Below are 26503 nucleotides of genomic sequence, written 5' to 3'. Positions count from 1 at the left end.
ATTAAAGAAGGGCGAGAAGGGCAATCCTGGGTCAGGTGACGCCAAGCGGTGCTCGGGCACTAAGCTGCCGGGCTGGCTTTGTCGCCACCCACCGACCTCACTTCTTCCTCACTTCCTCATTTCTTAGAGGAGCGGCATCGACGACCAGCAAGGATCGGGGTAGAGGGAGGAAAGAGACTGTAGACGCGGAAGACTACTTATACAGCGAGAGAAATAGCGACAAGGCCCATATGTACCGATGGCGGCATACCACGGCGGCGGCGGCGGCGGTGGCAGCAGCAGCAGGCATGAGTAATGTCGTCAGCGAAGGTAAAGGCTGAGGTGCACTGCACTACCAAGCACCCAGTCCAGTACTGGGTACTTACACTGCACTCCAGGAATTCAGTCTCCGTCTTTGACTTGGGTGGTTGTTCATTTTTAGCGTGCGTTTCCCTTCCCTTTGGGTCTCTTTGGTGCCTTCGCTTTGCCTGCCTTGCAGCTGATCGATCCACATGCATGTTCTATGTCACTCCCTCCCTCACTCATCCACTTTTCCCAGGCCGTCTCGTGTCCCTTCATGCTGCTGCTCTCCACACTACACACTTTGACCTACTCTCACCCTCACTTTCCTCCCTCTTGTCTCTTGTTGTACCGAGTAAGTAGTGAGTGTCTGTGCCCAAGTCTCTCTAATTCTCCCCTCTCTCCTTGGCCATCCCCTTCCCGTGCTCGCATCTCAGAAAAAGAAAACCCTCGTATTGGCTCCATTTGTCTTGCCGCAGGTTGGCTCTGACTCTCTTAGCTCATCTGCTGCTGTCAACCTTCCCTGGGAGCATTAACCTCGCAATATCTCGGCATTGATCCGGCGTCCACTCATTGCCAGTCTCCCTCTCCGCCCTCCCTTGTCCCTCGTTCTCATACACTATCTTTTCCGACTAAACCTTGCAAGTCGACTAGGCCGCATTTTTCCTTGCCTCTGCTTTCCTCTGTTCTCCTCTTGCCGAATCTCTGTCCTTCCCATCGAACTCGTTCTCATTCATCTTCTTTCCCTCAGCCTCTTTCTTTCTTTCTTTCTTCCTTCCTCTTCTATCCTTCGCACTCTCCTCCCTTCATCTCTCTTTGGCGGGAATTGCTCTTCCTTGTGCTCCTCCACCCATTCTCATCCTTCGCTCTTCACCTGTCTGGATTTTCTTGCCGCGTCGACTTCCACCAACCGACCAGGCGCTAAGACCTGAAGACCCGCACAACTCAACATCCTGGCGCGTGCCTTGTTCGAGATATAGTCCATATTATAACCCACTCCGCCGCCCACGGCACTTTCCTCTTTCCTCTCTTCTCGGTCGCGACGTCCCTCACGAGCCTCGACTATCCCAACTCGCGGTTCCCATTTTCCGCCTCTGGCAGACACATCACTACCATCGCTATAGAGTCCACTTTGCAACACCCATAACTCATATTATTTGGTGCCGGAACGTCCCCCAGCTAATTAGCTGTCCGGGAGCTGTCGTTGCAGCCCTGCCCAGGCCACTTCCATCCACACCCCCCCCCCCGGTCGCCATGCGATAAAGTAGGGCTTGACGCACCTGGTTTTCACCGCTCGCTTCCTCTCAACTCGTCATGTCTACAGTTGATAGTCCTCCAGTCGCGATTGCACCGCCAGACCCCCAATCTAATGAGCAGGCGGAGGCACCTGCACATTCCCAGAGTGATGCACCGCCAAGGGCACCTGGGAAGGGTAGTCGAAGTGTAGATGCGTCGCCTGGACCCGAGACTGCGCCCGCGCCCACGCCCACGCCCACGCCCGCCGGTCCCTTCGACACGCCCCAGTCGCAGCCCATGACTGCCACCGCGTCCACATCCTCGTTACAGCCACCTCTCGAGAATGGAGACAATTCTACCTCCGGCCCCTACGGCACCCGCTCAAGAAATCGAACAGGTGGCACTCGCCCAAACTACGCCGAGGACAGGGAGTTGGATCTCGAAATAGAGGCATTGTCCAAACCCAGTCGCTCGAGTAAACGATCTTCTGCCGCAGCGGTGGGCGAGCAGCAGCCTTCGCAAATGGGCTTTGCAGCCGTCAATAACGCCCAACACGACAAGACCTCCGAAAGCGCCTCTGCGGCTAATGCAGCCACGCTCACCCCAGCAGCCGTGGCTCCTGCACCTTCGAAGAAGAGAAAACATCCCGGGAGCAATCATACCGTGGCCGCAAACTCAACCATGAGCAGCAGTTCCCGCGCGAGACCGGTCGCTTCGGTGCCTTTCAAGGGCTACGTGGAGACAAACATGATGAGTTTTAAGGGCTCTGGATACAAGTTGAATGAAAAAAACCAGTTGGTGGCCGATGATGGCACCCCAGTCCAGGCGAACGGTACTTCTGCACCCTCAGGTGGAATATCTTTGGCTTCTGTGCTAATTCATGTCCAGACCACGTCTACCTCATCTGCGAGCCTCCGGGAGAACCCTACTACCTTGCCCGTATCATGGAGTTCCTGCACGCGAAGAACGACCCTGAAGGTCCCATCGACGCCATCCGGGTCAATTGGTACTACCGCCCAAAAGACATCTTGCGCAGAGTTCAAGATACCCGGGTCGTGTTTGCGTCAATGCATTCCGACACGTGTCCCCTCACCTCGGTGCGAGGGAAATGCAATATCCGCCATCTCTCGGAAATATCTAATATGGATGAATACCGTGGCCAGCAAGATTCATTCTGGTTTGACAAGTTGTATGACCGATATATGCACCGGTACTACGAGGTCATTCCGACCAGCAGGGTCGTCAACGTGCCTCAGCATGTCAAGGCCGTCCTAGATCAGCGCTGGAAATTCGTCTTGGTGGAGATTGGCCGCGGTCGTGAGCTGACCAGCGAGAGCAAAAAGTGTACAAAGTGTGAACAGTTTGCCAGTAATCACGACTCGGTCGATTGCGCAGTTTGCAAGCGGACATATCACATGCAGTGCGTCCGACCCCCGCTACTGAAAAAGCCGGCTCGAGGTTTCGCTTGGGCCTGTGCTCATTGTAGTCGGGCGCAGGAAATAAAAATGGATTCTCGAAATACGCCCGCAGGTTCAGACGTTGGGCATGGGGATGACGACGATCCGATGGATGAGGACGAAGACGACAATCATCAACCCAAGAGCCGGGACACCCGTGAAAGCAGCATCGCACCCGAGCCTCATCCAGCGCCCACCAAGGAACAGATTGCCCAGGCAAATCTGTGGCCGTGGCGGTACCTGGGGGTTCACTCACGCGTTGAAGATGCGCTAGACTACGACGACCGGATATACCCCCGAGCAAGTTCCAGGTTGGGTCCTCGGCATCAAGCGAACGTCAATGTGTGGCATGGCCGCCCTATTGAATTGGTCAAGCCCGCCGAGATCAAGCGAAAATACTTGAAAAATGCCCATCACATCAAAGGTAGTAAAGGCTCCAAGGATACTGGCACGGACACCGACAAAGATCAGAAGCTAAAACGCCCCAAATGGGTAATTGACGAACCAGTTGGCTACGTCCCTCGAGGGCAGGATGAGCCGGTCGAAATCAAGGGCAAAAAAGAACATACTGCTCAATTGCTATTCAAGATGCCGGAACTAGGACAACTCTCAGGGAGAGGTGGTGATGACACGGGGGGACCGCTCGATCCGGAGCGCTTGGTTGACGAATACATGACGAGGGTCAAACCAATTGCTGCCAAATACAATCTGCTCGACTCGTCTGTGGACTTTCTCACCAAGGCAATCGAAAAGCTGCACGAGCACGACTATAATGTCGAGAAAGCATTAAAGGCTATGACGGAACTCAGCCTGAAGAGCGACTTGAAACAGCCAGAGCTCACCCGTGACGAAATTAAGCGTTTCGAGGAAGGTGTAGCCAAATATGGGAGTGAGCTACATGCTGTAACTCGCCATGTTGGGAGCGTCAAGGAATCCCGGATTGTTCGATTCTACTATATGTGGAAGAAGACGGACAGGGGCCGACAGATTTGGGGCAATTTCGAGGGCCGACGTTCGAAGAAGGAATCTAAACGAGCGGACAAGGAGGGCCACAACGCGCCCAAACTCCTGGACGATGTTGCCGACGACCAGGACGACTCTGCCTTTGACGATGAAAAGGCCGCGCAAAAGAAACGAGGATTTGTTTGCAAGTTCTGTGGGACACACCATTCTAGACAATGGCGACGTGCGCCAGGGACGCCACCCGGCACACTAGTACCCAAAGATCCATCTGCAAAAAACAACAAAGACAAGAGCGGCTGGCTCACTTTGGCACTTTGTGGTCGATGTGCCTATCTCTGGCGCAAATACGCCGTCCAGTACGAGGATATTGAAGAAATCTCAAAGAAAATCGCATCTTCGGGAAGCAGGGCAGCAAAACGGAAAGTCGACGAAGAACTCCTGCGTCTCATTCTTGAGGCGCATCAGATGTCAGGGGATCCCATCCCTCCGCGGGCTGTCGATGAGGTCAATAAGGCTGGCCTGGAAGTGCCCCAAAACATCATTCAACCGGAAGAACCTCCTAAGAAGAAGGGCAGACTCGACAAAGATATCACACAGTCAACTCCAGATGTCGTCTCAGAAAAGAAGAAGGCCGCGCCCGAGAAACCACCGGAACCTGCTCCGATCGAGCCGGATCCTCCTAGGGTCAAGGTCCACCCTTGTGCCGTGTGCCGGGTTATCGAAGCCCCTGGCCTGGAATTGCTAAAGTGCCGTGACTGCAGGCTTCATGTACATGGCGCATGCTATGGTGTCGGGAAGAAGACAAACACCAAACCATGGTTCTGCGATATGTGCAGAAACGACCACAATCTCCAAGTCTCCACGACCTATGAATGCGTTCTGTGTCCTGTCAAGCTTACGCCTCAAGATCTGATGGAGCCTCTAAAACCAAGCCATAAGAAGAGAACCGATCGAGAACGCGAAAAGGAACGCATCGAAAAAGAGATTATAGAAGAAGCTGGTCGCAGATGGCGTATGGAACAAGAAGCGGCAGGTCGTCCTGTCAACCCTCGTGAAGCTCTCAAAAGGACGGCCTGGAACAACTGGATCCACATTACTTGCGCTCTTTGGACCAAAGAGATCAAGTTTGGCAACTCGGAATTGCTTGATGATGCCGAAGGCGTGGGTTTCATTCCCCCCGAGCGCTTTGAGCCGATCTGCGTAATATGCAAAATGTCGGGACTGCCTACGGTCAAATGTCACGTTGCGACGTGCAACAACAATTTCCACGTGGGCTGTGCGCATCAAAACCAATACACTTTTGGCTTCGATGTGGCGCCGGTCAAGAGCAGTAGGCGCGACACGACCAATGTCATGAAACTCGGCACAGAAACTGGCATTGTCACCGCAGCGATCTGGTGCCCGTCGCATGTGCCTGCAACTTGGGTGCACAAGATGCTCGAAATGACGGACACAGGGCTCACGGCCATGCAATTGTTCGCTCGCAATTACAAGCAGGTAGACAACTCCGTTACGGGTACCGTCCGGCGAGCTGCGCAGTTTGCCACCAATTTTGTAAGCTCTGCACCAGCAGTTCAACCACCTCAACGACGTGGAAGTACCGTCAACGGTGGGCCGAACGGCGCCGCCACTCACAGTGAGAGAAACGGCGGAACAAGTCTTCGGGCATCTCCCGCAGCGGCCACCGCAGCAGCAGAATCATCATTGGACTCAGACGTGGCAACGACTGAAGCAAACGAAAGCTCCAAGAAACGAAGCGGTGGTCAGAAAAAGTGCTGTACTTGTCTTGTGGATGTGAGTCCCAGATGGTGGCCTCTTCAGCAAGAACGATCTCCAGCTCCGAACGGAACAGTGATGGAATCAGCTGCGGACCTGGTTCAAGTTAATGGTTCACGGGATACTATTATGACCAATGGCTCCGTCGACGCTGAACCAGCCGACGGCACGGCTCTTGCAACAATTGCTGGTGGCAGAGACCGATGCATCATGTATCAGTGCCACAAATGTCATGTTCTAAAGCGAACACCCCCATCATCGCCGTCACAAGTTAAACCTCGTGAGAAACCTGTGTCGTTGGATCAGCCCCAAGAGCCATATAACCACCAGCCGCCTTTCCCTGCTCCACCGCCCAACGTCTATGCAATGAACCGACCACCAATTGAAGGGCCACCGCATTCACATCCTCATGCGCTTCCAGCTCCCGCGTCTCATTATTCCCCTTGGCAGGGTGGTCCCCCCCCTCAGTGGTCTTCTCCCGGAACCCGAGCAGCGCGTCACCCTTCTCCCCCAGCTCCGCCGCTTTACGGACAGCCTCTGTACCGCCCGCCTCCTCCACCACCGCAGCCACTACCGCCGCCGCCCCCCGAGTACAGTCAATCACCCTACGGCCGTCCGGGGCATCCTTCGCCATATGCGAACGTGCCGCCTCCGCCACCCGGTCCTGGTCTGGCGCCTCAACATTCCCCCCCTCCGCCAGCTGCCTATGGACATCATCCTCCCCCTCCTCCTCCCCATCATCCTCATCATCCTCATCATGCTATTCCATCTCCTTCCGCTCCACCGCAAGTCACGCGCCCCCCATCGCCCCCACGATACGGTCCTGACCGCCCTCCAGTCCCATCGCCTCATCTTGGATTAGGGCCATCAAGTCTCTTGTCGCGGGGATATCCTGAACCACCCCGTCAAGGAAGCCTCGACTCTCCTGTGAATGGTTATGCGGCGCCGCATCATACTCCTTCAAGAATGTATCCTCAAGGCCCTCCACCACTTCCACCACCTCCCCCGGCTCCGGCAGCCATGAGGCAATCTCCATCAGCACAGTCCTTGGCGCAAATAGCTCAAGTGGCCGGCGACCAGGGCGTGGGAAGACCGCATTCCAGGCAAGCTAGTGTTGAGATGACGGGCACTCCGCGATTTGGGCCTAGACCAGTCACAGGGAGTCCTCAGCAGAGGCCACTTACCCCCTCTACGGGGCCCGCCTTCAACAGAGACGATAGGAAAGATGGGTTAGGGGCGAGTGCTAGCCCGAGTGTGAAGAATCTGCTTTCTTAGGAAGATGGAGATGCTCATGAAAAGCGTGTGAAGAATAAAAAGGATGGCTAGAGGAGCGTTTCTCTAAATTCCGAAGAGGGCGATTGATTGATAAGTTTGTGTGATGTCTGTATGGAGATCTCTGACCGTCAATACTGCGGCCAGCAAGGAAAGCCAGTTCTGTCCAAGAATCGGGTTTTCAATTCCGTGTTGTACTATATACCCCTGGGGAATGCATGCTAGTATTAGAGCTATATATAGAGCAGCTCTCTGTGGGGGATTTTGATACTGCAGCAAGCCAACACGTTTACGTTCGAGCCACAGGCCGTATGATCAATGTCCGCTCGCTGTCTCTCATGTACTGTTAGTCCTAAAAGTGTTTATTACGAAGACGAGAAGAAAATACACAAGAATGACATTTATTGATGAGCGAAGAGAAGAGACAGAGGGGAAAGAGGAGGGATCCCAGATAGGAGAAGAGGGAAAAAGAGGGTCAGAGAACAGAGACGAGAAGATCAAAAACAGAATGAGATGTAAAAGAAAGACGTTGGCTCTCGACCATTCGTTTCGCGAGCTTTCGCCATGTCCAATCACTACTTGTATGTCCTTGTTCCCGGCTGAATGAGTACAATGCGGCGCTTTTTTGCAATCGCAACTGCGCCTCTGACGCTAAAACCAGTTCAATGCCTCATCTATGCCACGAAGATGCATTCGCGACATCTACAATGTCACTGGCACCATCCATTGTGCAATATTGATGGTACCGATAGCGGCGAGGACAAGATGTACGACCAAGACCACTGAGGCGATTATTCCTCATCTTCGTCATCGTCAATAACTCTCCGCTTCTTGCGGGCCGCAGGACTTCCTATGGGTCTTCGGCTTTCCCCAGCCTCGCCGTCCTCTTCGCCCTCGGCGTCTTCGTCTTCATCCCGCAGAGCACGCTTGGGCGTTCTTTCTCGGTCTCGGTCTCGGTCTCGGTCTCTACCTCCGCCACGAGTGCGGGTTTCAATCACGGTCTGACGTCCCTCGATCTCTAAGTCATCAACATCCTCATCTTCTTCCGCTTCAACTTCCCCCTCTCCTTCGTCTTCGTAAATCTCGGGTTCTTCATCACTTGCGGCGAGGAAATCATCTTCACGATCATATTCGTCTTCCCTGCCTCTCCGGCGGAATGTTTCCTCATCTTCATCGTCCGAGTAGATATCTCCACGCCGATTCGTCCTGCGTCGCTTGGCTGTCGCCTTCTTTCCCCTTGCTGTCGGCATCCCGTCATCATCCTCCAATCCGGCAATGGAGAGACCAGCACCGCCAATAGAACGGCCGAGCCCAGATTTCCCCAAGACGCGGTCCCTACGCATAAACTGCCGATCTTGAGCGGCCTCTCTGCGACGGTCCGCCCGAGCACGCTCCTTCTCGAACATTTCGGCTGCCTTCTTGGCAAGTTCTGGGTCTTTTTTGACGGACTTGAAGGTGGTTGGAGATTCGTGCATTTGAGTGGTGGCGGCGATGGATTGTCGCAGTTTCAGTTCGGCCTCGTCCGCTTGGTCGCCCGTGGGTTGGATCTTCATGGACGCGTCGAAAGGCGCAATGATTTGAAGGTCAATCCCTGCAGCAGCGTGAGGCGCGGCGAGGAAATGATTTGTTTCTTTTGTCGGGTCGTAGTCTTGATGTTGCGAGCCAGAGAGCTTCTTAGGCCAACCTTGTCGCATGGCGGTAGTGGAGATACGGTATTGGTCTTGAGGTTTAGAGGCGATCTGGAGAGTGAAGCTGCCGTCAGACCAGCGAACTATGCGCGAGTTGGATTGTATAAGTTCAGGGTTCTTCGGATCGCGGCGCCAGAAGAGGGAGGTGTTGGCTGTCGAGAACGGGGAGAATTTGACAGTAGAGTCTGCAGCGGGATCGCGGCCATCGTGGGGTCTCGTGGGCACTTCATAGCTTGAGTAGTCAAAATTTCTGTGCTTGATACCTAGGAAGTTTGGAATGTTCAGGAGGTATAGTTCGTCGCCTTCGGGCGGTTTGACTCGTGCAATGTCAACATCGAGAAGTTTGAGTTGTTTCTGCTCCTCATAGAGGGCCTCCTCGTCTTCCACAGTGGCAGCTAAACGATCGTTTCGGCTTTCGTCATCACCAGAATCGAGCTCGGAGTCATCTAGTTTTCTGTGGAGGCTACAGCAGGTCAGTGAAAGATCGGAGAGTCCATAGATAGGGCACTTACTCATTCCGCTGTTCTACCTCTTCATCCTCGTCTCCAAAGAGATCACCGTCGTTATCAGACGTGATTTCGCCATTCAGATCTTGTGGGACATCATCGTCCTCGAGGATGCTGCTGTGGGGGGCAGACTCGACCTCAGCGGACATCCTTGCTGCTAGTTGAGGGATGTAGAATTTGGAGCGCAAAGAACACGGAAGGGTGCGCTGAGAATAGCTGCGGAATGCCTAGATAGGATCCTGGGACATCTCGTAAACAGAGATCAAAGATATTAAGACAATACGTTGTTTGTCATCTGAGATATTCACGTTGAAAGGAAAAGAAGTCAGTTAGTGTGAATGGGCCGGTGGTGACAGATCCGCAGTTTGAGACCGCGGTGTTCGGAGGCTGTGAGGCGGGATTACCAAAATGGCTAGAATCATGCTCACGTGCCCCTCCCTCGGCTGAGTTGCGATATAAGGAATTATTTGTTTCATTGAGGGACGCCTTCTCCTCACCGTCGATCGAGTGAAACTGGTTACTCCTTTTCACCACTTACACCACGTCGACGACGAGCAATTGTGTTGTGAACAGTCGAGTGCCCTGCCCGACCCTGTGCGGGTCAATCTCACCGTCATGGCCACCTTCTTTCAGAGCGTGTAAGTTTGCCCCGCCGTCCTCAACTCACCTCGATTTTCACACTTATCCCACTTTCACCGCCGACACGCACTGTCTTCATCTGATCCTCACTACTCTGCACACTTAAAATGGGCAAATTCAAATGGAAGATCTCTTTGAGAGGCCTCAAGCGACCCATCAGTCCAACAAAACATGCCACAGTTGCTGACCCTTCTCCTAGTCGTCAAGGTTTCACTCGAGCCAACACCAAATCCAACCAAAACCTCAAGGCGCAGTACAACAACGGCCAATCTCAATCTCCAATCTCACAACAAGCCCCTCCCCTCCCCCCTCTCACGAACTCCCCCTCCGTTTCATCTACCTTCAGCGAGCAGAGTGGTTATGTGGAACAAGAACCCAAGAAATTCCTGAACGAGAAATACGCAAAGTGCTCTGTCAAGGGAAACTTCCTCACTCTTGCTGCACAACCAAAGAATGTCGAACTCGGAGAATGGCTAGCCCACCAATGTGAGTTGAGATGCGACTTTTACAGTTCTGGTGAAGTGAAGCTCATCCCCTACAGTGGTCGAGATGAACCGACTTCTCACAGGCATGATCCAAGTCATTCAGGAGGTTGACACCAACACTGGTCTCCCCCTTTGCAATGAGCAGCAATGTCCTACAATGTCTGCTGGACGGTATGTTCGATCCCTCCCTCGGCAGTAAACGTTTACTAATTGACCCTTTCTAGCCTCACTTACACCTGGCTCGAAAATGGTCGACCGGCCAAGATCCCTGCCCCTCAATACATCGTCCGAGTTCAGCGCTGGATCGTTGGAAAAATTCATGATGAGAAGACCTTCCCTACTGCACCTCCGCCGACCGTTGACCAAACCTCGTACATGTCCGGTGATACTGGCGCCGCTACACCCTCAACTACGCCAATTGTCGCACCCCCAACCAACCTCAATCAACCTTTGACTACCCTCGCAGGCATTCAGGACGAATGGATTGGCAAGTCATCGGGCTTCCCTCAGCACTTCCATTCCGACGTCAAGGCTATCATCAAGCAAATGTTCCGCTGCTACGCCCACCTATATCATTGTCACTTCACCGACCCCTTCTGGCACATTGGCCGCCACGCAGAGTTGAACAGCTGCTTCGTCCACTTCTGCACTGTCGCAATGTACTATGACTTGATCAGCAAGAAGGACATGGAGCCATTGCAGGGACTCATCGACATCTTTGTGGCGCAGGGCGTCATTCCTAAGGAGGCCGTCCAACAGCATGTTTCTTAGGAGTCTGCGTGGAAATGAGAGGGTGCCTGGGTAGCAATGATATGGCGATGTGGCATTGTCTACGACGTGTTATGAATGAACAGTGATGCATTTAGCGAGCTGGCGTCTGGCGATTGCCATTGAACATGGCAATGATTCTGCCAATGAAGAGTGCATATGAGCTTTGAATTAATGGCATTTAATTGCCAAGGGCAAGCCCTTCAACTTCACGCGACAATCCTGTTTGCGCTTCCTCTCCTGTGCTTCATGCCTTTGCCACGCATAGCTGACTTGATATCAGCGGGCGCTGTGATGGCAAATGACAGATTAGTATGAGAATCAAATGGGGAGATGTTTGACTGACCAATGGCCAGGGTTATGCATTCGATGACCTGACCTGGCGTACAGCGATGACAACGAACAACGCAAGACGCCAATGGGTGCGGCTACCTGGGCCTTTCTTCGGGAGCTCCCTGGAAACGTTGCGTGTATCATTTGCTCCTTCGTTATCCACCCCTTTCAACCTGCTTTTCGCTATTTAACTGACAGCGACAGACACAGTGCTGGAGATGAACAGTGCTATAGCATTTTGTTTTGTTTTGTTTTTTTTTTTCGTCAGACTAAGAGCCGCGCGAGATCTTCCAGAGGAATCTTCGAACCTTGAGAGTTCTGAGGGTATGTTGACAAACCCAACAGACACGGCAGCTTCCTCCAAGAGAGGAAGCTGAGAGGTTGAACCTCACCCAGACTTTCCATGCATCAGTTGTGGTACTTTGCTTCTATTCATGTTTCCCTAGATTCCACAAGGAACCTCCATTTCAAATTGCTCCAGATGAGCGCAGATGTCCTGCTCATATGCAGACACCAAAGTTCCCACATCGTTAAACATATCCACCCAGGAAGAAATTCTCCTTTGATCAAGTTCTGACAAGATGCCATTGACGAAAGGTCAGCACAACCCACAAATGATCCCCATAGACGTATGGATAGCGGCAGTTTTCTAGAATATTGGGAAAGATTGATTTGCAAGTGTTAGACGAAACTCTGGTGAACGAATCATGGTGCTTGGATTTGTGAAAGGAGTGAAAAGAGCCCTAAACTGCTCCATTCTCGTCTGCCTCGGGGTCAAGGCGGAGGAGCGCAACCACCAGAGCGAGATTCTCAGAGAGGAGCCTTTTACAAGAGTGACAATATATTCCACTGCACTGACTGAAACCAAAGCCCTCGTATAAAGGGCACATGATCGGTACGCAGACATGGCCTTGTATAAACCATTATGAAGATGTTCAGCCTGTGAAGCCAGACATTTTTCTTTCCGATGGCGGTGGCGCGTGCCATCCGCGCCTTGGGTCAATCAAATACCTGGCGAGAAAGCGGAAAAGACGTGTAATGAAGGAGGGTTGAAGTACAGTGAGCCCAACAACATGCTATCATTCCCCTTAGCATTACCTTGTCCCTCAAGAAGATTCTATACAATGCCTCTGTGTGAAACCAAGTCGTCAGCTACTGCCGCTCGATATACTTCCCGAAACAATCTTCGCTGCTCAGCTTGTCCACTTCGTTCTCCATCACGCTCACTATCACCTCTGCCGCTCCGTCTGGTAGCTTGGGCATAACACAATTGAGCCCCGGCTCACCGGGGTATCTGTACCTAACTGGTACTCCACCGAATACCGTCCCCCAGTCCTGGTCATACAGCGGTGAGCTCGTCCAATCCGTCCCCATGGCCACTCCGGTCGACGAGTAACTGCCCAGAAACGCCCAGTCCACCCACCTCTTGTTCGTCTCGGCCATGATGCTGCGCACGAGAGTGGGATTGACGACCGTGATGGCGTGGCGGACTGCGCCGGCAGCTTCCTGCAGGCCGGAACGCGGGTCGAGGAGCTTGCCCAGGTCGAGTGAGACGGAGAGTTGGTAGACGGCGTTGCCGATGTACGATTGCGGGAGGTCAAGGTGGCGACGGGCGTCCGAGGGCATGAAAAGGTTGGTCTTTGTGGACCCGGGGAGGGCCCTCGCTGCGGCAGAGCGTTCCCTGCGTACAAGGATGAGACTTCGCCATATGAGGGCGCAGATTGCATCGTGTGTGGAAATCGGCGGTGCTCCCGGCTGTGTTGCATCTGCTTTCAGCTGGGCCACCCCAGTCGCAGGGATATAGAAGCTGATTGGTACCTCTGCCGATGGAGCCTCGAACGGGTGGCTGGGGGGCTGTTTTGGCGCGTTCGTCATATATCCTGGATGGTCTCCTAGCTTGAACGGGATCTCACTGGACATGTTCCGCATAATGCTGCGGTCCAGGCCTAATTGTGTCGACGCGGCAGCCAGGGCCAGCACGTCGTCCGTAGTCCGCTCCTGCGCGATCTTCGTTGCTTCACTTAGCACCCGCATCAGCTCATTGTTTCCCCCCCATCTGCCACACAATGTGACATAGCCCACGTAAGGATAGTACCACCTTCGATTGTGCTGAACTGGATCTTGCATGCAGCGAAGGAGCGGTCATTGCCAATATCCTGAGGAACAGGCACAAGCACTTCATAGGGAAGTCAGGCAACCGGGAACCCGGAGGTTTCAAGCTCTTCTAAAGAAGGCAATGTAGCCCGCAGGTCTTTTACCACCAGTTCAATGCCATGGCCAGGGAGAATTGTGCGCCAGTCGGGATTGGCATTGGTGGTATCGATCTCTGCAGACGGTAGAGGCGTGACGACACCACCTGAAATGGCACAACGCAACCCCAGGGCTTGTAAACCCACCCTCAAGGCGGCTAGTTGAGCATCTCGCTGAGCGAGGGAAGCACAGCGAAAGATGAGAAGGCGGCGGCTGTAGTGAACCCTGGTCTGTCGTTAGCATGAAAAGAAACGGCCAAGGGAAAGTCGGAGTTCTCGAAGGTCCTGCACTATGGGAGAGACGCACGGGTGGAGCGCATCGAGGGCGGCGAGGTCGATATGGAAATGCGGTGTTGGGATCAGGATACTGTTCGTCATGGCGATGAAGACCAGATGAGTACCTACATATATAGTAGTTGATAGCAGTGGGCAAGCCATCAGTTGATAGCTATTTTACGTGGTTCAGCGACGTGGACGAGGCTGGCCTAAACCTGGCTGAGCTCATGTGCCACGAGGCTGTGACCACTTTGTCTCCCTGGGGGAGGGAGGGGGTGGGGGGTTTGGTCGCCCGAAACCAAACGATATCACATTTCTTGCAATGTGGTTGAGCTGACATGTTGATATCCGGATCGGCATCGGTATGTTGCACTCACGGCTTCTGAATATGGGACGCCTGTTTGCTTCCGGGAACAAGTGGAACGGGTGCCAGTTCTGATCTGAGTATGTGCTATATTGGTGCTCCACCGGGAAATTCTTCTTGACAATCTCAGAGAGATACGACCGTTCGGTCATGGTAATCTTCCCGGCGACCGTCCTCTGGCAGCAAATGACAAACATCAACAAGCGGTGGACACCCCTCTATTCTACATATTGGTTCAGTAGAGTAGAACAGAAGCAAGGATATGAATACCCTAGCTGGGTTGTAGCACCAAAAGGAGATGCATAAGTAGGGGCAAACACTCCTTAGTCTCGATCTCGCATAATGGGCCAAGGGAGAGCCTATGGGTCCTTGCGACTCTCCTGCTGCCACTCGCGATGGCTGTTCGCTTGCGACGCCCACAATTCCGCGCTACCGGGGAATGAGCGGCCTACGCCCTTCTGACGGGGCTCATAGAATCATCGGCATGGCGTCAGGGGCCAAAACCTCCTAGAATTGAAGCGAGTCGCTATCGGCTCGTTTAGAAGGCTTGAATCTTGACGGCAAGGTGCTCTTGCTCCAGTGGTTTGCACTCCAGCCTCTGTCTGTCAGTCCGTGTATGCTCTAGGTACTCGGTATATCTCAGTTGCTTAGGCCTCCCAGCCGGCGATTTGCGTCACATTTCTCAGCCCTATGGAATTTCTAAGGCGAGCCACTCGTCGACGCGATTCTCATATCAGCGGAAGCCAATTCTTGGTATTAAAAATATGGATTCGATGATATCTCTCAGCTGCGAAGTGCCAACAATGGCGCCGAGATGCAAAGATCGACGCTGGATCATCGAGGAACAGCAAACCATCGAGAATAATCTGCCTGTGCAAGACCCGGAAATTGCGCTCTTGTCACCATCATGTTCACTAAACAGTGGTCCAGTTCCTCCGGGTCCCAGCAATAGCAAAAATTGTCCCAACAGACGAGCGTATCATCCCAAAGTCGTCACTGGTTGTCTCACCTGTAAACGGAGACACTTGAAATGCGACGAGACCAAGCCAAATTGTCTGAGATGCAGGCGCAGCAGCCGTCAGTGTGACGGCTACATTGTCCGCAAAGCTTGGATTTTCGAACCCTCTGGAACCAAGGTGTCAGATATGTCTGCCAATTCCGCGCTCCTGCAGAAGGAAATCTCAACGGAACAAGGGACAGATCTTGGGACCTGGGCTTTCCAGTACTTCTGTGAAGTGGCCACGCCCGCCATGGCAGAATGGACGTTTGCGAGCAGCGCCCAGGACTTTTGGTTCCGTCATGTCCGACAATGCGCGACGTCGATACCGGGGGTTCGTCACCTCGCAGTCGCCCTCGCCGGCAGGCATAAGTGCACGTCTAATCTGGCTCCGGACGAGCCCTCCTTTGCATCGGGACAATATCTCCAAGCTTTGTCCTGGCTCATTCGAGAAAAGGAGGCAATTTGTGTGGACACGGTGCTTCTGTGTTGCATCTTGATAGCCGTTTACGAACATCTGGATCCACATACCGAGTGTTATGCGGGGTTGTCACATCTCGCCGCTGCTTTTCGCATCATGAACGACCCTAGTACCACGTGGACCTCTGCCACCAGAGCCATGTACTCCATAGCTCTACAGGTGGAGACGGCGGTTTCCATCTTCAGAACTCCCATCGTACTTCCTGGTGCTGAACCGACGGTTGCCTTCGACCAGAGCATCCCACATCTACCAGAAGCATTCCAGAGTGCTGCTCAAATGCAACGAACGTTCTTCGAGATCTTTCGCTGGCGGTTTTTATATTCCCTCTACCACAGAGAATGGACCAGTGATTGTTCTGGCTTTCACCAGCTCCACAAGTTCATGCGGCAGTGGTACGGACTAGTTTGCAATTTTATCTGTAGATTCAACGAAGAGAACCCCGCGAGCGAAGACCTCCAGCTCGCCAAGACAATGTCAGTCCAGTTTCGGATGATATATGCTGCCCTCTGGTATTCGATCAGTGACAAGAACCCCAAGCATCAGCGTCCCGGTCATGCCAATTTGGTTGGCTTGTCGGATTCTGACGAAGTGACAGTTTTTGTCCCTTTCAAGGTTGACCCGCAGTACGACAACCAGGGTTTGCGGCTAGAATCCGGTACATGTCACAAGCCAACCGGAATCTGGCCTGTTATTGAGATCATCGGGTCTCCTGATCAGTCTCGATATGTGCGATTCACAGCATATGCTAGCGCCGGTGGGTCAGCAAGGTGATGTGCATCAGCAACACGACAAGCCTCATCCTTCGTGGGACAAGCACCACGCTATCTGTCCTACATCCATATAATATATTGACAAGCATGAATCTCAGAAACGGGCTTTGGGGCTTTGTCAGGATGACTCACTGACTGCTGAGGGTCAAAGAATACATCAACCACTGTCCAGTGTTTCTTGCTCTTTTAGAGCCTCGTGAACCTGAACGAGGCTGAACATGTTGATGACGTTGGTCTTGGCAGTATCATGAGCACATCAGGGGCATCTTTCACCGCGAGTCCGACCGGCCTGCCTCTTTCTTTTTTTGACCAGTGACAATGACAAAAGCATCGCCCATGCGGTACATGATGTTCATATCCTCATATGCCTTGGCAGGCACAGGACTTACCGCCGCAGTCGCAGCAAATGCGTTCCAGTTACACCATGAACTTCAGCCGCCAGCATCGCGTCTGTTCTCCTGTCACTCGCAACAAACAATGGATAAAAAAGTTGAAGTATACCCTCAGTGACGGTCTGTTTCCAGTAGGACGGAATCGTAACCTGTCTGACTGGGTCTGAAATTGCGCTGCGAAGAAGATCGGAGGAGTTCATGACGAAAGAACTTTCATCCTCTGATGCTTGCGTCCTTTGTCTCAGGAAGTCGTTGGTGAGGAATAAGCCTCTCTGAGTCTTGCCTTATTCCCAATCATGCTCTATCTGCTTTGATTGCTGAGGAAGGCCTGGCCAACACTTCCAAGTCCAGTGAGAGAAACTTCCTAACATGGTCCATCAGTGAGCTGGTGTGAATGTTCCATCGCCTTGCGACAGATTCATCTCGCGCTACGGACGTATACCACTGATTTCAGCCAGCAGGTGAGGCGTAACTGCGAACAATTTGATCTCCAGTCGGCCAAAATTCAATTTGTATCATCGCACCTTCCGCAACTTAATACTCTGTTCGGCCCATCTCTCAACATCTTGAGCGAACATAGGATCAGGGAATGCGGATGATCGGTCAGTGAAACGCTGCCACCTTCTTCAGCAAGTTATGTGTACACTAATATGGCAAATCGCAGAAACGTGAGTCTCTCCCGACCTTGAGGGCCTCTCTTTTCTGTATCACCAACAATACAATCCTGTCCGGATGACTTAGGGGAGGTATATATCAAGATGTCGAGCACCACCTCAACCCTCCCAGACGATGCCTTCCAATCCTACGTCATAGACTTCCTCCGCCATGTCCCTCCGTCAGCCCTCAACATTTCAGGCACAGCCCGCTCAGAGCTCGAGGCTCTTGCCGGCGAATATTACGAAACGAGCCAAGACCACAAAATGCAGGAACTTCTCATGGCTCTCCATGCTCGTTACGATCTGGTAAAGCTGGGCTTCTTCGAGAAACGTGCCCTTAACGAGATCATCGTTCGTGTCAACCAGGTTCGTTACAATGTTGGTGCCTGGCCAGACAGCGGGTTTCGCAAGAATACCACCGCCACGACCCCAGGAGCTCCACAGCAAGCACAGATGATGCCACAGCACAACTTAGTCACGCCTGATCAAGTCACTGGCGATCTTGTCGGAGTCGGATCGAAGTTTCCCTTTGACATCTCCATGCCCGCGGATTTCGATACCAACAATCTAGACACCGCGAAAGAAGAAGTTGGCAAAGTCAAGACACAACCTGAAGGCGAACAGAGCTACGTCGTGGGCTGGAAGACAGAGTTTCAGATGACACCACGCGGGATGGCTCTAGTGTACAAGCAGTCGCTCCGCCACGGAGGGACTGGGACTGGGACTGGGACTGTGAAATGAGTGGCCAAAGCGGCACGTGGGTTTCGTGTGTTCAAGATGTCTTTGGCACTGGTGCACTTGCTTGCCAGCCAAATCGAAAGAATGAACCAAAAGGACTTTTTTCGAAGAACCCTCTGAAAGATAAGGAGTATACATAAGACAGATGAAAGTAAATGCTACCCAATCAACACAGACCACGCCCACAAGGGATTCCTAAGCGCTCATCAATTCTTCCCATTGACTTTATACCCTAGCCAAAGAATTCATCTCAGCATCGAATGAATCAATCAACTAGCCCAACAACCTGATCTCAATTCCACTCATCTGCAATGACATTCTTTGCCAGCTCCGCGTTTTCTGAATAATCGATATTAACATCAACCACACTAACTCCCTCATACGCGAGGGCTTTTTGGAGAACATCCTCGACCTGCTCCGCCCTCTCGATACGGAACCCTTTCGCGCCGAAGCTCTCTGCAAACTTGACGAAGTCGACACCGCCGAGCGCGACGCCGGACGCGCGCCCGTACTTCATGACTTCCTGGAACTCGACCATGTTGTAGGCCTCGTCGTTCCAGATAAAGTGCGTGATGTTGCAGCCCTGTTGGACCGCGGTGGACATTTCTTGGGACGAGAACATGAAGCCCCCGTCGCCGGAGATGGAGATCACTTTTTCGGAACATGGGGGGGATTGGGTGAGGCTGGAGGCGATGGCCCATGGGAGCGCGATGCCGAGGGTTTGTTGGCCGTCGGAGCTGGTGATGAAAGTGTGTTAGTTCGGGTGGGTAAACCTCTTTTTTTTTCCTCCCATTTGGAGGGGAAGGTTTGGGTCAAGGGGGCTGGCATGGGGTTACGCAGGTAGGTATAACGACCAAGTCGACTTACGTGAGTAATCGACGCGGCTCGTACGCGAAGAAGTACCGCATGAAGTAGATATACCTGAGGGGGAAAAGAATGACGGTCAGTCAGAGCACTTGATGTGGTTGGTTGTTGGCTGGAGCTTTGCTCATGATTGTTCTCCTTCCCAGCAGGTTGAGATACATGGGGGTGGAAAATTGGCCAGGGACAGGCATTGGGCAAGACTTACACCGAGCCAACGTCCACACAAACGGTCGTGTCCTTGGACACAAGCCCCTGCAAGGTATTGATGAAATGCAGGGGATGGACCTTGCCCGAGGGAGACGAAGAACCGCCCTTCACCTCAGGCCTCTCCTGCCACATGGTGTACTCCCTGATCAATCCCCGGCAGAGGTCCGAGATGGTGTTAGAGTCCGAGATCTTGGAGAGGTGATCGGACAGGTATGTGACGTTCTCGACCACGGAGCCCAGCAGCTCCGCGACAGGATGATAATAGGTCCCATAGTCCGAAGCTGTGAAGTCGATGTGCACGATTTTTTGGGTGCCGTGCGGGTTCCACAGGTTGGCGTCGTACTCTACGGGATCGTATCCCACGGCGAGCACCAGGTCAGATCTGGACAGCAGCTTGTCGCCCACCTGGTTGCGGAAGAGCCCAACCCGGCCGTAAAACAGGTGCACCAGCTCCTTGGGCACCGCGCCGGCCGCCTGGAACGTCTCGACCGTCGGTAGGGGGAATTTGGAGAGCAGGCGCCGCACGACGGTGACGACTTTGGGGCTGCTTGCCCTCATGCCCAGGAAGAGCACGGGGAGTTGGGCGCTCTCGATCATCTGGACCACCTGGTCGAGCTTCTGCAGGGGCGCGGGCCCGTACATGGGCGGCACGAACGCGTCGCTCGGGAACGGGAGGATCTTTGACGTGCCCTTTGCGACGTCCTGCGGGATAGAGATGACGGCGGCGCCCTTGGGCGCGGCGTTGGCGGACCGGAAGGCGTTGACGATCGCTTCTGCGGCTTGGTCCTCGATGTCGATGCCCACGGCAGCCTTGGCCGTCGGCCCCAGGATATCCAGCGCGCGCATGCTCTGGTGTGTGCGCTTGAGATTCATGTGGCGCGGCACCGAGCCCACCAGGGCCAGCACGGGATCGTTCTCCGTCGTCGCCGTGACGAGTCCCGTAGCAAGGTTCGACGATCCTGGCCCGCTGGTGCCGATGCAGACTCCTGGGATTCCAGTGATGCGCCCCACGGCGGCGGCCATGAATGCAGCGTTTTGTTCGTGCCGGGCGACAATGAGCTTGATCTCGGGATGGTCCATCAACCCGTCGAAGATGGCGTCGATTTTGGCGCCCGGCACCCCGAACACCAGGCGGACGCCCGCATTGTACAGGCTGTTGATGATGATCTGAGCAACGGTGCTCTCACCACTCATTTTGAGCTCGGGCTTGAATCAACGAAGAGGATGAGAGGAAGAAGGGAGTAAAATTGTCCACAAGGCAGTGCCAGGAGATACTTTTTATATTGACGCTCGTAGGGTGTCCTGTGGAAGACTGTGAGCTTCTGTGCATGAAGATATATCAACACCCACACACGCATCTATATATATATCTGCATCTCTATCTCTCTCCTTGATGAAGTTGGACTCTTTCCACCCGGTTAAAGGAAAAGCAACAGCCTCGTTCATTGGGATCAAGGATGATGTAATCGGCAGACGCTTACAGCCGGCAGTGTGGGACAAAAATATTGCTTATTTAAATAGTTATTTAAATAGTATTTACTATTTAAATAATAAATAGAAACCTACTATTTATATTTAAATAGTTTTAGTTATCTACTTAAATACTACTTAAATAGTTAGATAAATAGTACTATTCCTAATTAGGAAATATTGTTTAATTATAAATAGCTTTTAAAAATCTATAAATAAGTTTTTATCTAATTAGGAAGGTATAAGCGAAAGCTTAGCTAGACTAAGTTAGGCGAATTTCGTGCTGTGCTTCACTTTACTACTTAATCATTAAATTTATTTATTTAGTTAACTAGTCACTATCTACCTATCTATCTACCTATATAAAAAAAAGATAAAAATAGGTGGAAATTGCCTAGCCTATCGTCAAGGGCGCCCCTACTACTAGTTCCTTAAGCTATTGGCAATAGCTATTTGATTCTATTATTGTTACGGATTCGGCTAAACATCGGAAGGACGGACGCCTGATACACCGGGGAATAATCAGGCCACCAGCCAAGAGATGCGGCTCAGGGAGCGCATCCTTATTACTAGCACACTCCTCGCATAGGAGGCGCATTCTCTCCTCCCTTACGCTTTGAGTCGTGTACAGTATCGACCATATACTATAGGGATGACTTATATATACGCTTATCGTTAGACTCTGCCTACTTGCCAAGGAATCCCTAACAATTATATAGAAAGTGAAACTAGTAGTAGGAGCTTTACAACACCTTATGGTAATAGCCTAAGGTCGGACCGCCCTGCTCCCTATTAGTTAAACTAGAATAGGGCCCTCAATAGTACTACTTAGAAACCTAGCCTAACAGTACTAACATTCACTTATCTTCCACTGTTAAGGTTCCTACCGAGGCCTAACTAGATTAGGGTTTCTAGTAATAATCCTAATAGTATGAACTGGTTGGAAAGAACGCAAGGTATAAGAAGTCACTTATCACTAAGAACTATAAGTCCAATAGTTAACATAAGTTAGCTACGAAGAGAGTGTAGGCTATCTGGGGGGGAAACGAGGGTATATATAATACTCTTACTCTGTGCGCTCTGTGCGCTCTGCGCGCTCTGCTGGCAGAGCCCATAGGGCCGACAGAGCCAACAGAGTATATTACGTAGTTCAGCCTTATTCCCTTATGAATCCTTCCATCTATTTAATGAGTGTCTTGAGCCGCGTCTTCGCAGCCCGTGATCGGTCTCTTCTAAGGCTATATCTAATACTATCCCCCCTCCGGTTAGATCCTTATCCTAAGGATTTATCTTAGCGATGATATAAAAGCGGAACGCCGCCTAACTTAAATTCGTCTAGGTTTAAAGATATCTTCTTTCTTCTCTTCTCTTCTCTCTTCTAGTCTTCGAAAAGTTCTCTTCCGTTAACGCGCTTCCGAACGTCGCCTTCTCGCCGAGAAGATAAAACGCTTAGGTTCTCGTACTATAGCTTCTTACTCGAATTATAGTAAGTCGTTATCTTTCTACTTCCTTCTAAAAGGTAATTCCCGTTGTAATGAGTGTACTCGGAAAAATATAAAATATAATGATTAATACTTCGAGAATAAGTTTTAGTCTTAGAAGAAGAAGAAGAAAGAGTTAAAGAATCGCTACCGAGAGGCACGTGAAGAGATGACTGAACGGGCTTAACGGTTAGCTTAGCGAATGGCTTAGATACGAGTAGAAGCCGCTAAGTTCGTGAGTGAATCTACCGAACTAGAGCGTCGGTTAATGAGCTATCAGCGGTAGATTAAGGGGTATACCCGTGCCTAAAGCGATATAATGATTCGGCAGTCTTAGGTGTTAAACGCTCTTAATCGAGAGGAGAGCTATACTCCTAATGAATCTAAGCCGCCGATAGCTTAGCACGAGTTTACTTTTGACGATGAGTAGCTAAACGCCCTACTGGCGTTAAGAACCACCTAGGGTGATTCTTCTTTATTTTCTTTAGAAGTTTCTTCGAAAGATTAACTTCCGGCTTTTAGCTATTTTTATACTCGTCGTACCCTAATTATTTAATTAGATACTGAGGGGTACCACGTATAACGCGTCTTTTAAGAATTTTCTTAATATTATATTTCTCTGGTGTTAATTCTTTATTTAGCGATAGTGTCTTAACTAGTTTAGCGTTCTTTAATACTAATTTAAGAAGTGCTTTGTGAAATACATTATGTATACGTATATCTTTCGGTAATTCCAGTCGATATATAACTTTTCTAAGCTTATCTCTAATCTTAAATAGTCTTAGCTTTATATAGTTTAGTTTTCCACTTAGTCGTTTTATTTTAATGTTTTTTCGTAAAAGGTAGACGGGGTCTTCCTTCTCTAGGAGCGGTCCCTCGATTCGTTTCTTATTTACGTATTTTGCTATTCTTTCCGCGAGGAATCCTAGGTCTAATTTAAGTTAGTCGTGAAGTTCTCTTATAGTAAGAGTTATACTTAGAGCTCTAAGGTTCGGGCTTCTATCTATCGTCTTCTCGAGTCGTAAATAAAATTCGTAATTCGTAAAGAATGGACTTATTTTTATTACTAATTTATAGTTATTAAAGTAGAATTATATTACTAATAGTAGTCGTATTTAATTGGTTTAACTATAATTTATATATATCCGTAAGTATTATTTTAATATTTAGTTAGTTCTTTCTATTTATTTATCGATTTATGAGTGAAACGATGTAAATAGCTTATACTTCGTAGTTAGTAGTTTTATTAGTGCTTTCTAGAACTTAGATATAAAGAGCTTATCTCTATCTATAATAATTTCTTTTAGTATTCCGTGGTTAGTAAATACGATTTATAGAAATTCGTAGGTAAATTCTTCTACCGTTGACTTCTCTAGATATAGTCTAAAGTAGAAGAACTTTATTAATCTATCGTATACTATGAGTATATTATTATAAGTTACTTCCGTGAGGGGTTCTTTAGACTTTAGTAGTTTCGTAATAAAGTCGAATATAATCGACGTCTATACTTCTTCTAAAGTCTATAAGGGCTGTAGTAGTTCGTAAGATTTATATCTTGTATGTTTCGTTTATATATATATTTCGTATTGGTTAATAAATTCTTAAATATCTTTTCTTATATACTTCTAGGGGTCGTGGTGCCTAGTAATGAGCTTAATTATCTTATCGGCTCCTAAGTATCTCATTAGTGAGTCGTTATAATAGTGTTCTATCACTCTAAGTCGTACGACTTCGATGTGTACTCGGTCTACGAGATGATATTCTTTAATATTAGTTTTTAGTTCGTATTCGTAGTTATTTCGTTCGATCGAACCTTTAATATTTACTATTGCTAATATTAGTTATACGTAGATTATATAGTCTCCTTTCACCCGTAGAAGGGATATCGAGGTTAACCGAATATCTTTTACGTAATTTAGTCGTCGGCTTAGGGTGTCTATTTTACCGTTTTCTTTATCTTTAACGTAGTAGATCTTAAAATTATACGGGGCTATAGTTTCCGCCTATCGTACTTATCTCTTATTAAGTGCTTTAGTTATATTCTAATAAAGGAGATTTTTATGATCTAAATAGATCTTTACTGAGTATTTTAGTTCTTCTAAATATACTCTCTAGTGTCTTAGTGCTTCCACTATTACGAGTAATTCTTTATCGTAAATATCGTAGTGAAGCTCTAGTTCTATCATTTTTCTAGAAAAATAGATAATTAACTTAATTTTTTCGTTCTATTCTTTCTATATTAGAACTACGGCTATCGCGCCGTTTAATGCGTCGGTTTTAAGGAAAGTCTATTACTCCGGGTCGAAGATCGTAAGGATCGGGGCCTTAGTAAAGACTTCCTTAAGTTTCTTAATTATCTACTTAGCTTTCTCTATTAAAGTAAAGATCGCGACTTTTTTCTTCGTTAGATTTATTAGGGGTACGATGATTCGCGAATAGTTCCGTATAAACTTTCGATAGAAATTAGTGAATTCTAGAAACGATTATAGTTTCTTTAGCGTAGTCGGTTCTAACTATTCTAGTACGCTTTTAATATAGTCGGGATTCATCTTAAGTTTCTCTCTAGTAACTATATATTCTAGAAATTTAACGTTATCTTTATAAAATTTACACTTTTTAAGTTTAACCGGTAGTTAATATTCCTAAAGAGCCTCTAGTACCTTCGTAACGTATTTTATATATTCTTCGTAAGTCTTAGAGTAAATTAAGATATCATCTAAGTAAGCGACATAAAAAATGTCTAAATATTTTCTTAACGCGTTATTAATAAGTGTTTAGAACGTCGCTGGTGCGTTAGTGAGCCTAAATAGCATTACATAGTACTCGAATAGTCCGTATCGAGTTCTAAAGGCTGTTTTCTATTCTTCGCCTTCCTTTATACGTATACGGTAGTACGTATCTCGAATATCTAGTATTATGAAGTATTACGCTCTCTTAAGCCGGTCTTAGAGCTCATTAATTCTTAGTAACGGATAGATATTCTTAATAGTAATATCGTTTAGCTTCCGATAATTTATATATAATCGAAGCTTTCCGTCTTTCTTTAGAACGAATAGAATAAGGTATTCTACTTCTAACTTTAATAATCTAATATAGCCTTTCGCTAGATGTTCTTTAAGATACTCCCTTAAGACCTTTTACTCGGTTTTCGATAATGAGTATAATGGTTTAAATATAAAGTATTTTTCTTCTTAAAGTCGTATTTTATAATTCTATGATTTATATTCTAGTAGGGCCTCGATTTCTACTTTTTTTTCGAATATAGACTTTAGCCTTTCGTATTTCGGTGGGTATTCCGTTATAGTATTAATAAACACGCGTACTGGTCGCACCTAAATAATTTTTTTAGTGTATTTCTAAGCTGAGCTTAGCTTAGGCTCCTAAGGTTTCGCGGTATAGTCGTAATTATCGAATCGTATCTAGGTCTCGGCTTAGTTAATAATCGGATTATAGTATTTTAATTAAGATATACTTAGTACCATATCGTATTTTATATCTATAATATCGAGGTCTAATTCTTCTTAATGTTCGTCAATCGTTAATCGTATTAATCGTAACTTATATGTAAGTTCGGATATAATGGTGCCGTCGAATTCTATAATTATATCGGATCTCGGTCTTTTAGTCTTTCATTACGATAGCTTCTTCGTTATTTTAGTATATACTAAATTCTTAGTGTATTTAGAGTTAATTAGGATACTAATCTCTTAGTTTTCTAATATATCTTCGAGAAATATAGATCTAGCGTTAGACCTTATGACTATATTTAGCTCGAGTCGTTAATTTCTTCTTTTCTCTTTAGTTCTAACTAATCGTACGTTATCTCCGTTAACTTTCTAGCGTTAGCGCTTTCTAAGAGTATATTTCCGATGATATAGGTATCTTTAGTTCTACCACCGTTCTAGTTTTTTTTTTAGTGAAGGTGATCTATTTTTCTATCTTTTAAATCGGACACTTCGTAGTTATAAACTGTATATCGTTTTACTAATTCTTTATAGATCTACTATACTTCTACGATAGTTATACTTAGCTTTTTTAGCTATAGATAATCGAGGTACTATATATATAAATAGGGAATTAGTCGTAGCGAATAGACGTAAACCATTCTATTGTAATAAGGTAAGGTGGCTGTGCTGTGATGGGCTGTGCTGGGCTG

At 49.2% G+C, this 26503-nt stretch overlaps 8 protein-coding genes across 8 annotated transcripts; 4 read left to right on the top strand and 4 right to left on the bottom strand.

Annotated features, from left to right (window-relative positions):
- Window positions 1-1593: 1593 nt before the first annotated feature.
- On the top strand, window positions 1594-6986 carry A1O5_06616 (uncharacterized protein; the record flags this gene model as incomplete). The annotated part of the gene is made up of 2 exons (XM_007747208.1): window positions 1594-2347; window positions 2404-6986. 2 exons carry the CDS (start codon window positions 1594-1596, stop codon window positions 6984-6986), a joined length of 5337 nt encoding a protein of 1778 aa, XP_007745398.1.
- Window positions 6987-7774: 788 nt separating this feature from the next.
- A1O5_06615 (uncharacterized protein) lies at window positions 7775-9326 on the bottom strand (the record flags this gene model as incomplete). Its single annotated transcript, XM_007747207.1, has 2 exons — window positions 7775-9134; window positions 9184-9326. The coding sequence occupies 2 exons, from the start codon at window positions 9324-9326 to the stop codon at window positions 7775-7777; spliced, it is 1503 nt and encodes a 500-aa protein (XP_007745397.1).
- Window positions 9327-9923: 597 nt separating this feature from the next.
- A1O5_06614 (uncharacterized protein) lies at window positions 9924-11072 on the top strand (the record flags this gene model as incomplete). The annotated part of the gene is made up of 3 exons (XM_007747206.1): window positions 9924-10302; window positions 10358-10472; window positions 10526-11072. 3 exons carry the CDS (start codon window positions 9924-9926, stop codon window positions 11070-11072), a joined length of 1041 nt encoding a protein of 346 aa, XP_007745396.1.
- A 1482-nt stretch (window positions 11073-12554) lies between these two features.
- A1O5_06613 (uncharacterized protein) lies at window positions 12555-13529 on the bottom strand (the record flags this gene model as incomplete). Its single annotated transcript, XM_007747205.1, has 1 exon — window positions 12555-13529. One exon carries the CDS (start codon window positions 13527-13529, stop codon window positions 12555-12557), a length of 975 nt encoding a protein of 324 aa, XP_007745395.1.
- Window positions 13530-13591: 62 nt separating this feature from the next.
- Window positions 13592-14029, bottom strand: A1O5_06612 (uncharacterized protein; the record flags this gene model as incomplete). The annotated part of the gene is made up of 2 exons (XM_007747204.1): window positions 13592-13877; window positions 13959-14029. 2 exons carry the CDS (start codon window positions 14027-14029, stop codon window positions 13592-13594), a joined length of 357 nt encoding a protein of 118 aa, XP_007745394.1.
- A 1065-nt stretch (window positions 14030-15094) lies between these two features.
- On the top strand, window positions 15095-16540 carry A1O5_06611 (uncharacterized protein; the record flags this gene model as incomplete). The annotated part of the gene is made up of 1 exon (XM_007747203.1): window positions 15095-16540. The coding sequence occupies one exon, from the start codon at window positions 15095-15097 to the stop codon at window positions 16538-16540; it is 1446 nt and encodes a 481-aa protein (XP_007745393.1).
- Window positions 16541-17689: 1149 nt separating this feature from the next.
- A1O5_06610 (uncharacterized protein) lies at window positions 17690-18328 on the top strand (the record flags this gene model as incomplete). Its single annotated transcript, XM_007747202.1, has 1 exon — window positions 17690-18328. One exon carries the CDS (start codon window positions 17690-17692, stop codon window positions 18326-18328), a length of 639 nt encoding a protein of 212 aa, XP_007745392.1.
- Window positions 18329-18617: 289 nt separating this feature from the next.
- Window positions 18618-20590, bottom strand: A1O5_06609 (acetolactate synthase, catabolic; the record flags this gene model as incomplete). Its single annotated transcript, XM_007747201.1, has 3 exons — window positions 18618-19062; window positions 19193-19246; window positions 19395-20590. 3 exons carry the CDS (start codon window positions 20588-20590, stop codon window positions 18618-18620), a joined length of 1695 nt encoding a protein of 564 aa, XP_007745391.1.
- Window positions 20591-26503: the final 5913 nt, after the last annotated feature.

The sequence above is a fragment of the Cladophialophora psammophila genome (genome assembly GCF_000585535.1).
Source record: "Cladophialophora psammophila CBS 110553 chromosome Unknown aczJe-supercont1.9, whole genome shotgun sequence".
Lineage (NCBI taxonomy): Eukaryota > Fungi > Ascomycota > Eurotiomycetes > Chaetothyriales > Herpotrichiellaceae > Cladophialophora > Cladophialophora psammophila.
Note: the sequence above shows the minus strand (reverse complement) of the source record. Positions and strands in the feature narration are given on the sequence as shown.